At 34.4% G+C, this 18629-nt stretch overlaps 3 protein-coding genes across 3 annotated transcripts; 2 read left to right on the forward strand and 1 right to left on the reverse strand.

Annotated features, from left to right (window-relative positions):
- The first annotated feature begins 4007 nt into the window (after nt 1-4007).
- Nucleotides 4008-5010, forward strand: LOC107775676 (uncharacterized). The gene has a single exon (XM_016595427.2). The coding sequence runs from the start codon at nt 4209-4211 to the stop codon at nt 4686-4688; it is 480 nt and encodes a 159-aa protein (XP_016450913.1). The 5' UTR covers nt 4008-4208; the 3' UTR covers nt 4689-5010.
- A 3360-nt stretch (nt 5011-8370) lies between these two features.
- LOC107775677 (APO protein 3, mitochondrial) lies at nt 8371-11571 on the forward strand. The gene is made up of 4 exons (XM_016595429.2): nt 8371-8502; nt 8578-9073; nt 9975-10405; nt 10598-11571. Exons 2-4 carry the CDS (start codon nt 8715-8717, stop codon nt 11005-11007), a joined length of 1200 nt encoding a protein of 399 aa, XP_016450915.1. The 5' UTR covers nt 8371-8502; nt 8578-8714; the 3' UTR covers nt 11008-11571.
- Nucleotides 11572-12658: 1087 nt separating this feature from the next.
- LOC107775678 (monodehydroascorbate reductase) lies at nt 12659-18384 on the reverse strand. The gene is made up of 10 exons (XM_016595431.2): nt 18243-18384; nt 16961-17032; nt 16298-16349; nt 15187-15267; nt 14932-15050; nt 14626-14845; nt 14359-14477; nt 14149-14274; nt 13612-13752; nt 12659-13103 (listed from the first exon to the last, which is right to left on the reverse strand). Exons 1-10 carry the CDS (start codon nt 18291-18293, stop codon nt 12780-12782), a joined length of 1305 nt encoding a protein of 434 aa, XP_016450917.2. The 5' UTR covers nt 18294-18384; the 3' UTR covers nt 12659-12779.
- Nucleotides 18385-18629: the final 245 nt, after the last annotated feature.

Here is an 18629-nt window from a genome sequence, read left to right on the forward strand (position 1 = left end):
AGCAGGGTACGGTCAGATCTTTCAAAAATGCTTCCCACGGAGTATTCAAATGGACAAAAAATCGCTCGTATCCGCTCACTTTATCTTTGCACGAAAACTCTTCGTGTTTCTGAGCAAAGAGGGGCAGCTGTGAGCACGTAATATTTGCCCCATATGAATTACTCACATAGATTCAAGAAAATAAATTTCTCCCACTATTTGCAATTTTGTAGATTTTTGTAGCATTTTTTGTCGACTGTTTGCATATGTCAGTGCACGTTTATATTATTTAAATCATGAAAATACCAAAAATATCACGCATGGCATTTAGGCTTTATTTTTATATTTTTAGGATTAATCGGTAGTTACCTGTTTTATAAAAATTGAAAATCACAAAAATGCTTCATTTTTACACTTTTTCCTTTTATTGATTTTTTTCTCTTTTAATTTAGGATTAAGTAGCTTTTATAATTATTTAATTAGTTTAATTTCACATTTTTAGATAATCTAGGATTTTAATTTCTATGATTTTTAATTAAAAAAAAAAAGAAAAAAAAGAAAAGGAAATAAGAAGTTTATTTAATTCGGTTTAAATTTGGAACTTGGGCCATTTTAAAAGCCAAAATCAGCCCAAATAAATGGCACCCAAATCTGTCCAACCCAAGCCCAATCTCCCTACCCAAATACTCATTACCCTTTACCGTTAAAATAGCACGGTATAGCCAATTTTCGGACTGATCATTCAAAAATAGCCACCGTTTACGAAGTCAATGAAAAATAGCCACTATTTTGCTACAACAAAGACCGGTCCCGCATAATATACGGGAGTTCGGTGCATCTGTGTACGAACTCCAGCATATTATGCTGGACCGGTATACTTTGCTGACTCCTGTATAATATACGGGAGACTGGAGCACCGGTGCTCCAAACTCCAGTATATTATACTGGACATTTATACTTGCTGGAACTCCAGTATATTATGCTGGAGTTCTAGTGTACTTATGCTGGAACTCCAACATATTATGCTGGAGTTCCAGCATAGTTATCCTGGAACTCCCGTATAATATGCTGGAGTTCAAGCATACTTATGCTGGAACTCCAGTATAATATACGGGCGTATTTTTGGGTTTTGAACAGTATTTTCGCTCAGATTTATCTTTACATGAAAAGTGGCTAAATTTCGATTACTTTTGAAGCTGGGCTATTTTTGAATGACCAGTTGTAAATCTGACTATTTTTAAATTTCTCCCCACAATTTGAGACAAGCCCATGTGAGATGTCGTCCTAGTGCCATTGCTTGACAAAGGGAAGTGGTAATCCCGGGAAAAAGAAATAAAAAAACAACTAGATTTATAGCTGATAATTGAAAATTAGCCACAGTTTTAAAATTAATTCAAATTTAGTTATTTTTCATGTAAATATAAAATCTAAACAAAAACACTCTTAAAAATCCAGCACATGGAAAGTTTCAGCATATTGTGCTGGAATTTCACAATTTGCTAGAGTTCCAACATAATATGCTGGAAATTTATTCGCAAGAGCTCCATAATCCTTCATATTATGCTGAAACTTTTCATATGCTAGAGTTCCAACATAATATGCTGAAACTTTATATGCAGGAGCTCCATAATTCAGCATATTATGCTGGAATTTTTCGTGTTTCAGCAAAATAGTGACTATTTTTCAATGGCTTTGAAAATACTGGCTATTTTTCAATTACCAATCCGAAAACTGGTTAGTATGTGCTATTTTTATGGTAATCCCTCATAGCAAAAGAAAAACAAAATGGATCCTGTATAATCAATATAATTTATATACTGGCTATAGGAAAAGTAAAAAGTAAATTTGATTGATTATTTGTATAAAGACTTTATTATATTTTCGGCTATTTAGACGTTTGCCCACCTTAGACACTAATATTGTTGTAAACTTAAATATAACATAGCAGTAATTATTTCATTTTTATGAAGCATATATACATATATAATATTTATTTATTTATTTGTAAATTCAATGAAAAAAATTCAAATCTACAATTTAAAAGAGTGGTGAAAAGAGGTGTATGAAACTATGAACTATGAACAACCAAATTATTTCAAATTCTTTTTGGTCCTCTTTTATTTTCTAGAGCCATCAAAATATTTAATTTGCATTCCTTTTAGAATTGGGTAGGTTGTCTCTTTATGACATTGAAATTGATTTGAAAGGTAATACCAAAATGGTACATACCAAAATTAACATGATTAGAATTTTGTTTTCTTGGGTAAGCATAAATTATTTTCACATTCCAAATCATTATTCCAGTAGATAAAGACAAAGTGAAAACAAAAAATTGCTGGCACATAGAAATGTTATTTTAGTTATACGACTCTCATTTTAAGAGAACAATAAATATGACGTAAAAATCAACAAATAAAAAATAATTTTTTTGTATAAAGTTATTTTGAATAGAAGAAGATAATTCTAATATTGTATAAAGATCTCATGTATTTTATACTACGAATCTCCTACGTCTTAACATAAAGATTTTCTGTGAAATGGCCAATATTTGTAATGAGTCATATAATCATTGAACCCAGGGCGGATTTACGGGGCTGAAAGGGGTCTATTTCTTACCTCTATGTATTATGTTTTGAATCCCATTAACTACAGTTTTTTTAATTTTTCGAACCTCTTAGCAGAATCCTGCCTCCGCCAACGATCGAACCCCTTCACTCTATTTTATAAAATTGTATTGGAGTTTGAGTAAATTTCTTATAGTTAAGAAAATTATATAGAAATGTAATGAAGTTAAATATTTTGAAACATCCTAAAATGGAGAAATAGAAATTATTAAATAATTAAGTAAACATATTCGTTTGCTACTAATAATCTCAAGGTTCAGATGATAAGATAAAAAAGAAATACAGAAGTAAATGCTGAGATGAATAGAGATGTACATAAGTATTTTGGAGGGCTGAAAATCAGGTTAAGGTTATGATTTTTGCAACCAAAAAAAAAAGTTATAACAACACTTTTTACTGGGACGGTATTATTATAATAAGCATTTGCGAGTGTTTGGATGTACGTGTATTGCTCATATTCCTATACAGTTACGAGAAAACTTATCCCCAAGGTAATCATTTGTGTCTTTCTTGAATATGCTTAATCCGAGTATATATATGCTATGACATAAAATTTAAGAGAATCGATATATCCGTAATGCTCTCTTTTAGCTGATCCGAACAAAACAAATAGAAGGAGAATCATATGTATCCTTAATGCTCTCTTTTAGTTGGTTCAAACGAAATACATAAAACGAGATATTATATATACTGATAGTTTAAATTTTTTTCTTCGTAATTTAGTTTAATACCTACAAAAGTCCAAAACATGTAAAGGGGAGTGGTTGTTTTTGCATCAATAAAATATCTCGTCACAACCCCTTTCAAACAAGTCTCCATCTTATTAAATGATTGATACAGCTAGCTTCACAAGCAGCCCTACAATGTGAATCACAAAACCCACTATCAATTTCTATATGGTCATTGGCCAAAAAGCTTAGAAATATTAAATACTCCTTAATCTTTAACCAGATATTTCGGATTCGAGGTCTGAGTATAGAATCGCCTTTATTAGGAAGCGTTTTACCCAAATGTGACATTTTTTTGGCGATATCCGGATTTAGTCGGGCTTCGAGTATAGAATCACCTTTATTAGGAAGTGTTTTACCCAAATGTGACATTTTTTTGGCACGATCCGGATTTCGTCGGGTTTTAATGCAGGAACCGAATTATTTTCTAGCCCTACTACAGCCCCCTTAAAATCAACGTCAACCTCACAATCTTCCAAAAATCCATTGTATTTATTCCCCTTAGATTTTAGAGGCCTATCTTTTTCCTTCTTTTTATAGGGTACAATTTTTCAAGATTTGAAATAAACCACACAATTTGAGAATGAAATCTCAACATTTACACGTACATTTGTCACTTGCCATACAAAAGAATTCCCACTTTGTGTTTGTGGTCAATGACGTGGTAACTATCACCCCACCAATTAAAATCCTTTGCTTTATTTCCCACACATAAAATAATAAAAGCCCTCTTGCATTATTCCCCAACACAAGAATAGATTCTCTCTTTAGCTTAACTCCAATTCTTGATTTTGTAGAATAGCAAAAAAAAAAAAAAAAAAAAAACATTTTTTCGCAGCGGCAACAACAACAACAACAAATCAACGATACATTTTCGATGACTAATCAACGCGAAAATTCATTGTTTTTGATACTACCCAAGAGTAGTACTCCTAACCCTAACGATGACAAGATCGAGTCACAACGCCCGAGTTTAGGGAAGAAAAACAAGATGAAGAGTGAAGAAAACCACGAGTCAAAATCCACTTCTGACGAAGGGGATAAATTCAACGATGCAAGAGCTACGCAGGACAAACTATCAGTAGTCGAGGAACATGCAAGTGGATATAACAAAGGCGAATCGTACGTGGAAGATAATGGACGTGAGAGATTGAAAAGACATCGGGTTGAAGTAGCTGGTCATGTATGGATTCCAGATATATGGGGTCAAGAAGAATTACTCAAAGATTGGATTGATTGTAGTGCTTTTGATGCTTCATTAATGAATAGTAATATAGTGTCAGCTCGTACTGCTTTGGTTGAAGAAAGAAGAATACCCAATTCTAGCTGCAGATTAAGAATAGAGAACAGCTGTTGAATCCAAAGTACTTCAAATTTCTCATTTTCATAAAGATGAGTTTCTTTTTGGTTTTATTTTGCTTTATTATTTCATCTTAATAATTGTGTATTTCTACATGTTAATGCCTAAAAGGAGTACATCATTCAGGACATTAATGATTCGGACACTAGTATAGAGAGGCAGATCCAGAATTTAAACTTTATGGGTTCATCTTTTATGGTTTTTAGCGTTGAACCTATTATATTTTTAAAGTTGTGGGTTCATATCCACTATTTTTGTAACTTTAATAAATTTTTATTCCGCGTCGAAAGTTATGAATTCAATTCAACTCATCATTAATACACTACATACGCCCTTGCATATACTAATAAATTGCCTATTGCTTGGTAAATCTTTTAAATTCTTGAGCATATCACTGAATATAATATGTCAATTTGATACTGATGTTCTTGAGCCGATAGTCTATCGAAAACGGCATCTCTACCTCATACGAGGTAAGGGTAAGGTTTTCGTATACCTTATTCTTTCCAGACCCAACTTGTGAAATTACACTAAATATGTTATTATTGTTATTATTGATCCTTGTATTAGATGTAATGAAGTGAATAGGTATTCAAGTCGATCTATTCTATCGTTTATGTCGAAGATCTCATCGTGATTAACTCGGGCTTTAGCAAGAACAACTGTAATTTAAGAGTCATATTCGTTGATAAGTTGTAAAGAGTTTAACCTAAAGCGATCACTAATTAAGAGTCACATCAATGCATTAAGTAGGTTGTGAACAATTTAACTCAAAGCGACCTCTATTAAGGGTCACATCGATGTATTAAATAGGTTGTGAATTTGACCTAAAAACAACCTTTCATTCCCTTGTTTTGTTATGGTACGCCCCTTTCTCCGACCCACGAGCCGACAGTTTGGGACCAAAAAACGTTTTTCGTATTTTTTATTTTTCTAAGAGATTCTTTTGAGTATGGGTATATAACTTTTTGGTATGTAAATGAAGTGGAAAAGACAGAATCCAATCAAAATGAGGGGGAAAAAAGGAATTTTCAATATCAATCTGAATTATTGGAGGATATTATAACTGTAAAAGATAGAAGAAAAAGGAAGGAAGCTAAGAAAAAACTAAAATAGAAATTTCAACTTGTAACATAGATCACAGAATGTGGCTGCTTTAAGTTCAACTTGTCATACAATATTCATAAGAAAATATCATATAGAAATAAAGACCCCGCGTAGAAATATGGTCCCTGCTTAATTAAGTTTTTTTTAGGAATTTTGAAGATTTGTTCTTTTATTTTGTAGTACAAAGAATGTGTAGTACATATGAATTAGATTGCCTCTAAGAAAAATAGTAAAATAGAAAAAGGAAAAAAAAGTATAGCATTCAGTCTAAGGCTTCAAAAGGCTCAAAATTACTACAAATTATGTTTCTACATATTCCGAGAGTATATCGGAAATAGCTTCTTTATCTCCAAGATAGGGGTAAGATCTGTGTACGCAGATCCCTTCCCAAATTCCACTTGTGAAATTGTACTGAGTAATTGTTGTTGTTGTTGTTGTTATTGTTGTAATGCATCAGTCAACGGAAAGTAAATCAAAACTAAGGTCAACAGATATAGAAGGGAGTCTTGAAGCAACAGTAAAGTTGTCTCCATGTGACCCATATGTTACGTGTTCGAGCTACAGAATCAGCCATTGATACTTGTATCAGAGTAGGCTGCCTACGTCATATCCCTTAGGATATGGCCTTTCCCCGAATCTTGCATGAATACGGAATATTTCGTGCAACGAACTACACCTTTTTAAGGTCCAAAGCGAGATGTTTTTTGTGCATTCATACTATGAAAACCAACATTTGTAATGTGCAATACTATCATAGGGCAGAATAATCCAAGGCTCTATTTAGAATTATGGATATGAAAGTCAAGAGCCAAATGGATATTTTATGTTTGTTTAACATTAGAATGCTTATAACAATGTTTTAAAAGGCATGAGCGTTTGGCGAAATATTTTATATATGTCTTGTCTTAGCGATGCGTAAATCCCGAAGCACAAGGTGTAAGCCCCATAGGTATTTATAATTTTTAATATGTTATAAATAATCTAATTACCATACATATTTTTAAATAGGCAAAATTGCATAAAAAATTAAAAAATATAAATAAGTGAAAAATATATTTAGATGTGCTCCATCCTCATAAAAATTAGTCAAAACAATCCATTATATGCTACTTACATCACAAGTAACTTAAGTTGAAAAGACTAGAGTTTTCTATATGGAAGAACAAAAATTAAAAAGTTTTCTTTGTATTTGCCAAAAAAAAAATGACTGTTTGTTGCTTTTGGAAGATAGTAGCAGACAAGATAAAAAATTAAAAAAACCCATAAATTAGGGTTTCTAGCAATAAAAAAAGGTGTTGACTTTTAAATTTGTTCTGGTTCCTTTTTAAAACTTGTGAGTAATTACAAGATGACTTTTGAAAATTTGAGCATTATATTAAGGAATTATTCAGCAAATTTTATTTTAATCTGAAAAAGCCTCTTGGGCTTACGTCTCCCGGCAAAAAACTCGTCTCAACGCTCGGATGTATGCCTCGACTCTTGAGACTTTCGCCCCCCACTACTGTCTCGGGACGTTTTTGGTACGCCTTGACTCAGGGCTCGCCCCAAAAATGTCTTTTAAGACACTCCTTAGAACATGATCTTAGAAGCCTTTTTCAATCTAAAAAGTCCCATCCACAATAAGATTGTGCTTTACTGAGGAAATGTTGGGTATTAAATTAACAGATCCAATTGGCAACCCAAAGACAAAATAATCTTTGGAAAAGTAATCTCCATATAAATTGTGCTTTGAAAATGCGAATATTAGTTATACATGTATTAAAGTACTAAAATGACAATACTAAGCCACATAATAGTAAGTAAATTTTTATTTTATTTAAAAGTAAACAATACATTTGGAATTATAAATTACTATAAGTTTGTGATGTGTCAAACTCAAGATCCAATACGAAATAATCTTTGTATTATAAACTATAGAATACTAATTTCTGCATTATAATCTCTAATTACTTTTATCTCTATATATTTATAACACAACATTGTTATTATCAGACAAATATTGCATAAAGTTATATGGAGATTATTTTTCTAGTCCAATTAATCAAATATTACACTAGTTATGAAGATATTTTATCTACTCTCGGTAACAAAAAATTGCATATTATTTTATGTCGGATTTGATGTTGAAATTATTTTTCTAATCCCTCCTACCAAACGATCGCTCTAGCCTGTTTGGATGGTTATTACATATCGTTTCACAATATATCGTATTGTATTGTACTATATTTTAATAAATATAACGTTTGAATAAATTATATCGTTTGTCGTTATTTCATGATGTCATGCATCAATAATATGAAAAATAAACTTGCAATATTACAATGAAAAAGGTATAAAAAGGTAAAATTATTATATAAAAAGATACGATAAAAAATAAAATATGATTATTTACGCGATCACACCAAAGTAATCATTATATAAAATAATATTTTTTATCATTACGTAATAATAAATTTAATAATACATATAATACAATAAATTTTAAGTAATAATCATAACAAATATTCTATCTAAACGAATAATACGATACAATATAGTACTAATAGCTAACAAACTTTACACGTGCATAAAATTTTGAAATTAATTTGCTTCAAAAGTCAAGGTGCAATATATATACTAAAGTAATTCAAATTAAATTTTACTAATCATAATTTAAAGTTGACTACTGCTCGTTCCACCATCTTCTTCCAGAGCTCCAGTCCAGGTCCGTATTTCTTCCTAGGCACTTGTAATTGTTCATCTTTTTCCTCTTTCTTGAAGTCACTACTATCTTTTGTAGTTACTTTTGCCTCTTCTTCTGCCGTTAAAAGCTGCACAGCATGATCCGCACACCAACTGTTTGTTATAATGCCCAGCTGATGAATTTCCAAATAAGCTTCTAAAAATTTCAGTATTTCGAACTCGTAGCCTAACAGAATGTCTTATAGACGAGTTGGGTCAATCTTTAATCTTTGTCGCAATACAATAATTTCCAATGTAAAGGAGCTGGACAGTGTTAGTCCATTGTATTATTCAACTGGCTTGGAAGTGCTACCAAGAAAGCTGAAAAGGGATGAAAGAAAACCAATGGTGACTAGTGTGAATGAGCTTAAGAGGATAGCAAGATTGGACAAGCAAGAAAGAAGGGTTGCACGTGAAGTTCCATTGAGGCCACCTGAAAATGGGCTATTAGTTAAAGAACTAATCTCACTTGCTCATCAAGTCTTAGCTTCCAGGGGTCAGTTATTCGCTTGTGTTTCAAGGATTTCGGAGGAAATTCCTATTTATTTTTGCAGGTAACGTTTCATTTTCCCTCCAATTTTTGCAATTTAAGCCAACTTTCTCACAACTAATCAAATGTATAACGGATAGAGGCAAATCCAGGATTTGAAGTTTATGGGTTCTTATAGCGATATCAAGTTAATATACCATACTAACTGGGTTCATAGTCAAATATTTAAGGTGTCTTTTGGTTACCAGGATAAGGATATTGATCCCAGTATAAAATTTGGGATTATAGTTAACCCATGTTTGGCTGTGGGTATTAGCTAATATCGTTATACCAAAATGGTGGTATTAACTCCCCTCACGATTACTAAACCTTACAGCCCCTTATAAATATTTTACGGATTTCTTAATACATATATAAAGTTTGGGAAAAAGCTATTGGGTTCATGTCAACCCGTAGGTTACACTGTAGATCGCCTCTGATAGCGGACCTACGATTTAGAACAAAAGCATGGAAAATTTGTGGAACTATAGCTGATAAGACGATCTGGTAGAGCATATCTTTGTGGAGCATAGCCGATCTCAAGTCCCAATAAAGTGTAGGTTGTGGTAGGTTAAGGATTGGAGTAATAATGGTAAAATATGATACTCCTGTTCATTTTACTTAATTCTTGTGTAGATGTAGCTAAGAGTGTAACACAATAGGAGCAAAGGATCTTTAAAGGCGATATCAACTAGTTAAGGTTAAACTAGTAATCGCGGTAGGAAATTAGTGTGAGATTTAGATATTTGTTATTTAAATGAAATAGACTTGAATAAAGCATGATGGGTGTAGAAGATTCATATAGCCGACTCCTACTGATTTTGGGATTGAGGCCTAGTTAATTGATTGGAGATTATCTTGCAACCCACTGTGAATTTCAACTGTTAAAATAAAGCTTATGTTGTGATCTCTGGCCATTTGTGCAGCGTATGTAGTGAAGTTCATGTTGGTCATCCACCACATAGGATCAGAACTTGCGACGTTAGTGGCAGTCAGAAGAACAAAGAGCATATATGGCAGAGAGGGGGTGTAGAGCACGTGTTGCCTGTTGTCGAATCTTTTCATCTCTATGACAGGTTGGGAAGAGCTGTTTCACATAATGAGCGACTTGAAGTTGATCGCATCCCAGCCCTTGTGGAATTGTGCATTCAGGCTGGCGTGGATTTACCTGAGTACCCAACCCAAAGAAGGAAGTTCCCCATTTACCGGGTTGCTGGAAAACTCATAGATTTTGAGAAGAGGTTTCCCAAGGATGATTTATCCGGAAAGGACTTAGAAACTTCTAAATTTAGGGAAACTATTAAGAAGCCAGATGGAGATGGAAAATATTTGAATTTACCATATGATGGCATAAAAGGTGCGTCTTTATGTTACTTTCTCAATTGTTTCTCTTCAAATTCTTTCCATTTTGCAATGTGGATTTTCCTATATTGAAAATATTGCAAGTGATTCCCTCTCACGAGCATCAAGTATGTTAAAGAACTATTGCTTATGGTATGATGAATCCTTCTAGTTTTCATTTTCCGTAACTTATATATGCCTTCTCCAGGATTCGCAATGCGAGGAATGGAAGCTTGGGAGAGTATGCGTACCGGAGCCATACAGCTCATGCAAACCTATGCCGTCCAAACATGTGGATATTGTCCTGAGGTGCAAGTTGGACCAAAAGGTCATAGGGTTAGGCAATGCCAAGCATTCAAGCACCAGATGAGGGATGGACAACATGCTTGGCAAGAGGCAACAATAGATGATCTTCTCTCCACTGTTTATGTTTGGCATGTCCGAAACCCACACGCTGGCCATCTTTTGATAGATTCTTTGAAGAGGTATTATGGAAAATTACCTGCGGTCGTTGAACTGTTTAGTCAAGCTGGAGCACAGGTTGGAGATGATTACTATTGCATGATGAGGGAAGACATTGCAGTTCCTGGACTAGATGAAGAAAAGTTGGTTGTATAAAGCTACAAGATACTGGCCTACACATTAGTAGATTATTGGAAGCTCTGGCACGGATGCTCATACCTTTGGTAATAGTTAATAGGCATTTAGGGTCCTCAAGATGAAGAGGAAACAGCTCTAGATTAATGCTGGAACATATTTACTCTTGATGAGACACTTTGTAGAGTTGTTCATTTATCTATTAGATTACTGCCAAAGGTGAGATGAGAAAAAAACCAGAGAGGACTTGGTGGTTTCTTAATGTTTCAAGCTTCAGCTATGATGTGAATGCTACATCCTTAGCTATGGAAGAGTAATACAGTTATTTCCGTGACTTTCAAAGGCAGAGGATGTTTTGTTGGTTTGATGGCTGCTGCTGAGGATAAAACCAAGACTAAGGCAGATTCTGCAATCAGCTTCACAATATATATATACACACACACACACACACCCCACACACACCCCACACACACTAACAAGGTGTCAGATATATCATGTCATACTTGGTTTATTACTCTCCCATTTCAAATTATGTGGTGTAGTTTGAGGGTGAAATTCAAAAATAGCCAGATTTACAAGTGGTAATTGAAAAATAACCACAGTTTCAAAAGTAATCGAAATTTAGTCACCTTTCATGTAAAGATAAATCTGAACGAAAACACTATTCAAAATTCGGAAAATATTCCAGCATAATATATTGGTCCAGCATAATATGTTGGAAGTTCATACACAGGTACTCCAATCTCCAGTATATTATGCTGGAACTTTCCGTATGTTGGAGTTCCAGCATAATATGCTGGAAATTCTTACACAGATGCATCAATCTCCAATATATTATACTGAAACTTTCCGTGTTGCGGTAAAATAGTGACTATTTTTCAATTATCGGTCCGAAAACTAGCTAGCCCGTGCTATTTTCACGTAGTTTGATTAGGCATGAAGTTTAAATAAGAAAAAATGCTTTTGAACTTGTCATCTTAAACATACCCATGAAGTTTTTGTGGCCATAAAAGATACCATTAAGGGTAAAATACGAATTTTAAAGTTAAATTATTTCTGAACGTAGAAAGGTGTTTTCTTTTTAAACCGATTAATAAGAAATTAGTGTCACATAGATGGAACAGAGGGAGTACTACTTAGCCCGTTTGGCCAAGCTGCAAAAATCAGCTTATTTTGAAAGTGCTTTTTTTCAAAAGTATTTTTGGTGAGAAGTAGTTTGTATTTGGCTAATTAGTTTGAAAAGCACTTCTGAGCAGCAATTAGTGTTTGGCCAAGCTTTAAAAATCTAATTCTAAGTGTATTTTTCTCAAAAGTGCTTTTGGAGAGAAGCTACTTTTTTCTGCTTCTCCAAAACTGCTTCTGCTACTCCTCAAAAGCACTTTTTTTTCCTTCCAAAAGCTTGGCCAAACACCTCAATTTTTGGCCAAAAGTACTTTTGGCCAAAAAGAAGCTTGGCCAAACAGGCTATGTACTCCTTTGAGCAGAATCAAAGTGATTAACTGTGTTTTTTCATTCGATAGGCATAATCAAATAAATAGATGCTCATTTTTTCTGGAAAAAAGTATTTCAGAAACCATTGTATCCAACATTCCCTTATTTACAGATGTCACTCCTTAGGTAGATATATGCCTAAATGGCTAGTCCCTTAGAGGGTGATCTTCTGCAACTAAACTCAAGATGAAGAAACATCATATTTAATCAATCAACCAGCCACGAAAAAGTATCAAACAATTACAACATTGTATGAAGGAAGAAACTTCAAATAGCCATTTTTAATCCAATATAAGTAAGCTTTAGATCTTTGAGGCAAAGCTGAGGCCCTCCTGTGCCAATTGATCCAAGCTGCTAACGAGGGGCTGAACTTTAGCAACTTTCGCAATTGCCTTATTCTCTTCAGGAGTCCCGCTCTCTAGGAATACACCGACAACCTTTCCGTCCTGGATCCAGTATTGTCCAAACTTGTGAGTTGCAGAGTTGGGATCAGCATCCCCAAAGAGCACTGTTTCCCCTACGTTGTCACCATAGAATTGCCAAGACAAATCGAAGGCACGGGAGTAGAAGTATGGAAGGTAGTCATATTCATCAATAGACTTCCCTTGCTCACTGGCAAAAATTGCCTGCACGGGCAACATAGTAATAACATTAACATTTTTTACTTCACCATAATAAAAATGTGGAGTCAGGAATTGTAACTACATTTGACTGAGTTGATTGAAAAGAGTAGAAAGAAACTAGCAAACTGCAGAAAGCTCTTCTAAGAAGGCACACTGTGGAAGAAAAAGACAGGAAAAAGATCTGCAGAACTCAAAAATACTTGGACAACATGTACCTTGAAAACGGCGGCCTGTGTGAGTGTAATTTTAACATTGTACTGTCACATATTTGTACTATAGCTATAACAAATATACACAGGAGCCAGGACATAACCAACCAGTAGCAAGTAGAGTGGAGAGAATTTTTCAGTATTGAACACCCTAATCTAGATGTCTAGTGTGCTTCAAATATCCATTTTATATCATGAGAGCAAAGTCATAGTTGGCTAGTAAAGAATAACGTATTATAAGAAGGATGATGATATACAACTTTGACATTAACTTTGGACCAGATCAGGGAGCTGTCACATACCTTGACAGCCTGCTCAGCAGATTTGCGAGAATGATCAACATGTTCAACTCTTCTAATGTCATTGTACATTTTCAAAGGAAAAGTGGCAACATCACCCACAGCATATACACCAGGTATACTTGTTTTAAAGAATGCATCTGTCTGCAAATAGAACCTTTGGCGTAAGTATAGCAATTCAGAAACAACATAGATACATTTAGCTCGACAAGAACACACAGCTTTTAGTTCGACAAGAAAAATATGTTGTTTCCTTGGTTCAATGATTTCCACTACTATTTAATACAACTCTCATGTATGATTACTTCAATTCTTCGTCTTGCCTAAGGAAGCATCAGAATTTTTGGAATCCATTGACACGATACTATTTATTTTGTTCCCTCAACGAATCATCTCAGTTGCTCTCATCTACTTTTGAAGCTTATACTTAAAAATTTAATGGTTTAGCCGTGAAAGTAACAAAAATAATCTGCTTGTCAGAATAAAAGTACGAAAAATCAGAACTTAATAGAAGGATGAGACTGAACAGTGAGCACACACCTTAATTCCACCCTTCTCCTCTGCAACTTGCGCTTTGAATAAAGTCGTGAGTGGTCGTGCCCCGACTCCTACGACTACTATGTCAGCTTCCAGAACTCTACCATCCTTAAGTTTGACTTCCTTCACCTGCAAATTGGAAACAAGAATGCTGTGAGGTAATGCTTTGAAGCTCAACAAGATTTCTCAAAGTGGTGCAGTCTTGAGAAAAACCTCTTCATTTGGATGTGTATCAAACCCAACAGCCACTGTACCCTTGATGATATTGACTCCCTTGTTTTGATAATAACCTTCATAGAATGCAGCTATGCCCTCTGTGAAAAGCCGAGGCACTGCAAAAGCATAAGGATTACTGTAAGATCAGAATCCAATTAATCAGGATAATATATTCTCCATAACTATCATGAAACAGTTTAATGTTTCATGTTATGCATGCAAGTTTTGGGGGGGGGGGGGGGGGACTAGAAGCAATTTACTTACTGCACCATGGTTCTGGGTAAACCATACTGACTTCAATGTTGTTCAGTCTCATTACAGCACTAAGCTCAAGTCCAATGTACCCTCCCCCAACAATTACAGCCTTCCCATTTTTCTTAGCTTTTATTGCTTCCACAAGCTTATCAGCATCATCAATTTCCCTCAAGTAGAAGATGTTCTTGGAATCAGCACCTTGCACACCAAAATCTGACAACTTGAGAACCTGAACAGACATAGAACGAGAAGTTCATGTAATGGCCGGCGACAAAAAGTAATAACACTGAATAAAACGAATTCCATGAGACTCACAGTTGATCCAGTTGCAATAACAAGTGTTTGATACGTAAAAGATTCCCCAGCTGCACTAACGAGAGTCTTTGAAGTAAGATCTGCTTTCACTATTTCAGTACTCAGGATCAATGATATGCCTGCAAGATGAGACCATATGATGCATAAGAGATGTAGTCTAGGATGGCCATATGTACAACTGTTATGCAAAATTTGACATAAGTCCCGCATGGCCATATGTCTGCAAATAATGCATAAACACAAGGAAATTATTACCTTTCTCTGCATACCATTCAGGAAGAAGTCTTTCTCCCCCACTTCCAACACACACATGAAACCCTGGGAGTCTTGCAGCTCCTGGTAGAGAAATGGATAATAAGGTTTCAGGAAAAAGGTTTTTCTGATAAAGAGGTCAACTACCAAGAAAAATAGAAAGCCAGCAGTTTTTGACATAGAATTTTATGCCAAACTACATGAGATAACATCTGTATAATATATCATGCTTGGGGGTGTGCATTCGATTTATCGATTCGATTTTGACCCTTATCGATAATTACTTATCGATTATCGATTTGTACATATGTTTATCGTTATCGTTTCAATAAGGTTTCGATTTTTTCGATTTCGATTTATCGCTTTGGTTATCGATTACACCAATAAGAAAATTTGCGAGATTCCACGGAAAGTATATCGCTATAAACACACCTAACTAATATGGACAAAAAGAAGCTAAAATAAGACGAACACCGTTTATAACATAAAAATTGTGTCAACAAGCACATGCAACAAAACTAAAGTAAGGGATCAAATGTATGCCACCAACACTCCAACGGTAAAAAAAAAAAATACATCATCACGGCTAATTCTATTTTCCATTAATTTGAACTTCATTCCCTTGATCTTTAAATATGATCATTCCTTAAATGTGGTAGAGGAAATAATAGGGTTAGGGACTTAGGGGAAAGGAAAGGGTATTATAGAATAAGGGTAAAAAAAAATGTCTTTTTAGTAAAAAGCCGAAGAGGACAAAATCGAAATCGATAACTCGATAAGGAAAATTTCGAAATCAAAATCAAAATCGATAAATCGATAAACCGATAATAAATAATCGATTCGATTTATCGATAAACCGATTCGAATGCACACCCCTAATCATGCTCAATTTTGACTTTCTATTTTTTCTTTTTCTTTGCTTGTAGGGGAAGCAGTAATTAGTTTACAAGAAATATGTGAGTGAAACGCATTAAGTGCTTGTGTGTGTGTGTAAAGACTTTTAATTCTGAAAAATATAACATGCAGTTTCTGCAATCCCATCTAAAACAACCGCTATTCAAGTTTTACCCATAGACAGAGATCAATTCAGTGTCCAAGTAAAAAGAAGACTTGCCTTCGGGAAAAAGGTATGCCTTGCTAAGTGCAGGACGTTCATAAGGAGCCACCTGACAAAGAAAAAGCATTTTTAGTCAATCAGATCAAATCTAACACTATTTTCCTGAAAAGGGAAAGATTGTTAGATACAAAGTTTAGGCAGGCTGAGCAGGAAGGAATGGACATAACAGTAGATAAGTTGCAACAAATCCATCCAAGAGATACGTAGAGAGAGAGTCATAGCCTAGCGCACTGGGATAACAGAGGTGGGATCAGGAACTCCAAAAGCAAGGATGGTAGAAGTTTACAAGCAAATGGTAGAGTATGGAACTTTTTCTTTCCTAGTTGACAAACATATATCAAAGGGACTTTGACAATCTTATATTTTAGCTATGAAATCATGAATGAATGCTTTTTGACAATTTACAAGCATATAAGCTGATCAAAAATTAGCTTCCAACGTCAATATGATAGAAGTTAGAGATTCTTATAGACAAAACTATATGGAATATCAAGGTCAATCTAGAGACAAAATAACCTTTGATCCTAAAACCTACTCTTAAGGTTCAAGCTAAAAGCAAAAGAATGCACCCTTCTCCAAATTGAAGTCAACAGAAGCAGCAGAACAACTACGATTTACAAATGAATAAGTGAACGCAAGAAAGCAGTTCGAAATACTTACCGCCTCTTTGGAGATAATAGCCAGTTCTCCAGGCTTAACTCCCTGTTTTGCAAATTCTCTAGCAGCATACCCCTGCAAATGCAACCAAACTTATTGAATCCATTTATGACCATGCATTCTAAAATCATAATAACAAAATTTGTTCCTACAAGAGTTCAGAATAAAACTAGAAAATTTTGAGGAGGTGGTTATAATCCCCTATTTCAGCTAGTTCCTAATAAAACTTTTTTCCACATCCCAAGAAAAAGATAAGTGTAGCCTGTTTGTAAATACCAGAAAAGAAACTTCCGGTAAATGCAAAAAAAATCTTTCTACCACAAAAATGAAATAATTTGTGGATTGGCAGAAGTAGCAATACATATTATCTCTAATAGAATCCTAATCATTTGATATCCATAAAAAGAGGCTAAACAATTAAATGCGTCACGAAGAATGACAAACTAGGAAACTTGTATGTCAATTCCACTATTCTAATAAAAGCTTTTGAGTTCAGTATCCAACCAATCAAAGTTATCTACAATTTCTATCCCAAAGGACAGAATAGAGGAGACTAGGAGACGCTTTAACTTGACAAAAGCCATTTAATTTTAGTGTCAAAACTGGTCATAACCATCCTAAGTAAATAGAAATTATTATACCATGACCTCTAACTCCCAATATTTCCACAAGACAACTCATAGGTTCTACATTTTCAAATGACATTACTCCTCAAAGCCTCCAACTCCATTGCAAAGCAACTCAATTCCAACAGAAGACCAAAATAATGAAGGAGATGAGCTTACCTACAACAACACTCTAGCTCTCCCACTGCAGAATCTAACAATTGATTAATAAAAAATAAATACACACGTGCACACACGCGCGCGCACAAAGTGTCCATACTCTAAGCCTCTAACTCCATTTTGAAGCAAATCAACTATTGAAGAGCAGATCAAAACATTGAAAAGAGATAAACTCACCTATAACAACATTCTCGCTTTCAGATAGAATGGAATAACTAAGATATATGTATTTATGTATGTATACAACTGTGTGCCATGTCTATCTGTGTGTATATGTATACAGATGCAGACACCAAAGGTCACTTCACTAGGCTAACTTTCAGATCTACAGCAAACTAATATATCGAATTATATCAAAAACCTGATCATCACAAAAACAATCCAAAAACTGAATCCTAGTTCCGAACTCAAAATCAAACAACATGTAAATTCAATAATTAAACAAAGCTAAATTGAGTAATTAACAAAAGGATAGATCATCTATTTAGAAGACTACTTACAGCAGCAACGCCGCCACCGACGATCACGTACTTGAATGACTTCTCTGCCATTGATGAATTTTCAGTGAAATTAGTTGAGCTTTTTGTGAAGATGATAATCAGTGTAAAATGAATGTGGACAGATATTTATAATGGATACAGTAGCTTTGGGCTGATGGTGATTTGTGATTGGCTATAGGTGCAAATCAATCGTGGACTTACACGTGGCACATCGGCTGCCGTCCAATTTGCTGACTGTGCCGTCGCCAGGACAGAGAAGAATGAAGATCAAGTCAAATTTGGAAATGTGATTTTCTTTTCTACATATATCATTCATTTTTTTTAAAACTGTAATTTTTTTATCAAACTATTAGCATTATTTTATTTCTTGGAAGAAATATAGTCTAG

This window comes from Nicotiana tabacum, chromosome 10, assembly GCF_000715075.1.
Source record: "Nicotiana tabacum cultivar K326 chromosome 10, ASM71507v2, whole genome shotgun sequence".
Taxonomy (NCBI): Eukaryota; Viridiplantae; Streptophyta; class Magnoliopsida; order Solanales; family Solanaceae; genus Nicotiana; species Nicotiana tabacum.

Excerpts from the sequence above, each read along its gene's own strand:
- LOC107775676 (XM_016595427.2), top strand. The coding sequence starts at position 4,209 with ATGACTAATCAACGCGAAAATTCATTGTTTTTGATACTACCCAAGAGT.
- LOC107775677 (XM_016595429.2), top strand. The coding sequence starts at position 8,715 with ATGTCTTATAGACGAGTTGGGTCAATCTTTAATCTTTGTCGCAATACA. Across the intron at positions 9,074-9,974 it reads ATTCCTATTTATTTTTGCAG|CGTATGTAGTGAAGTTCATG; the intron begins GTAACGTTTCAT and ends CCATTTGTGCAG. Across the intron at positions 10,406-10,597 it reads ACCATATGATGGCATAAAAG|GATTCGCAATGCGAGGAATG; the intron begins GTGCGTCTTTAT and ends TGCCTTCTCCAG.
- LOC107775678 (XM_016595431.2), bottom strand. The coding sequence starts at position 18,293 with ATGGCAGAGAAGTCATTCAAGTACGTGATCGTCGGTGGCGGCGTTGCT. Across the intron at positions 14,846-14,931 it reads TTATTGCAACTGGATCAACT|GTTCTCAAGTTGTCAGATTT; the intron begins GTGAGTCTCATG and ends ATGTCTGTTCAG. Across the intron at positions 13,104-13,611 it reads CTGCTGAGCAGGCTGTCAAG|GCAATTTTTGCCAGTGAGCA; the intron begins GTATGTGACAGC and ends TTGCCCGTGCAG.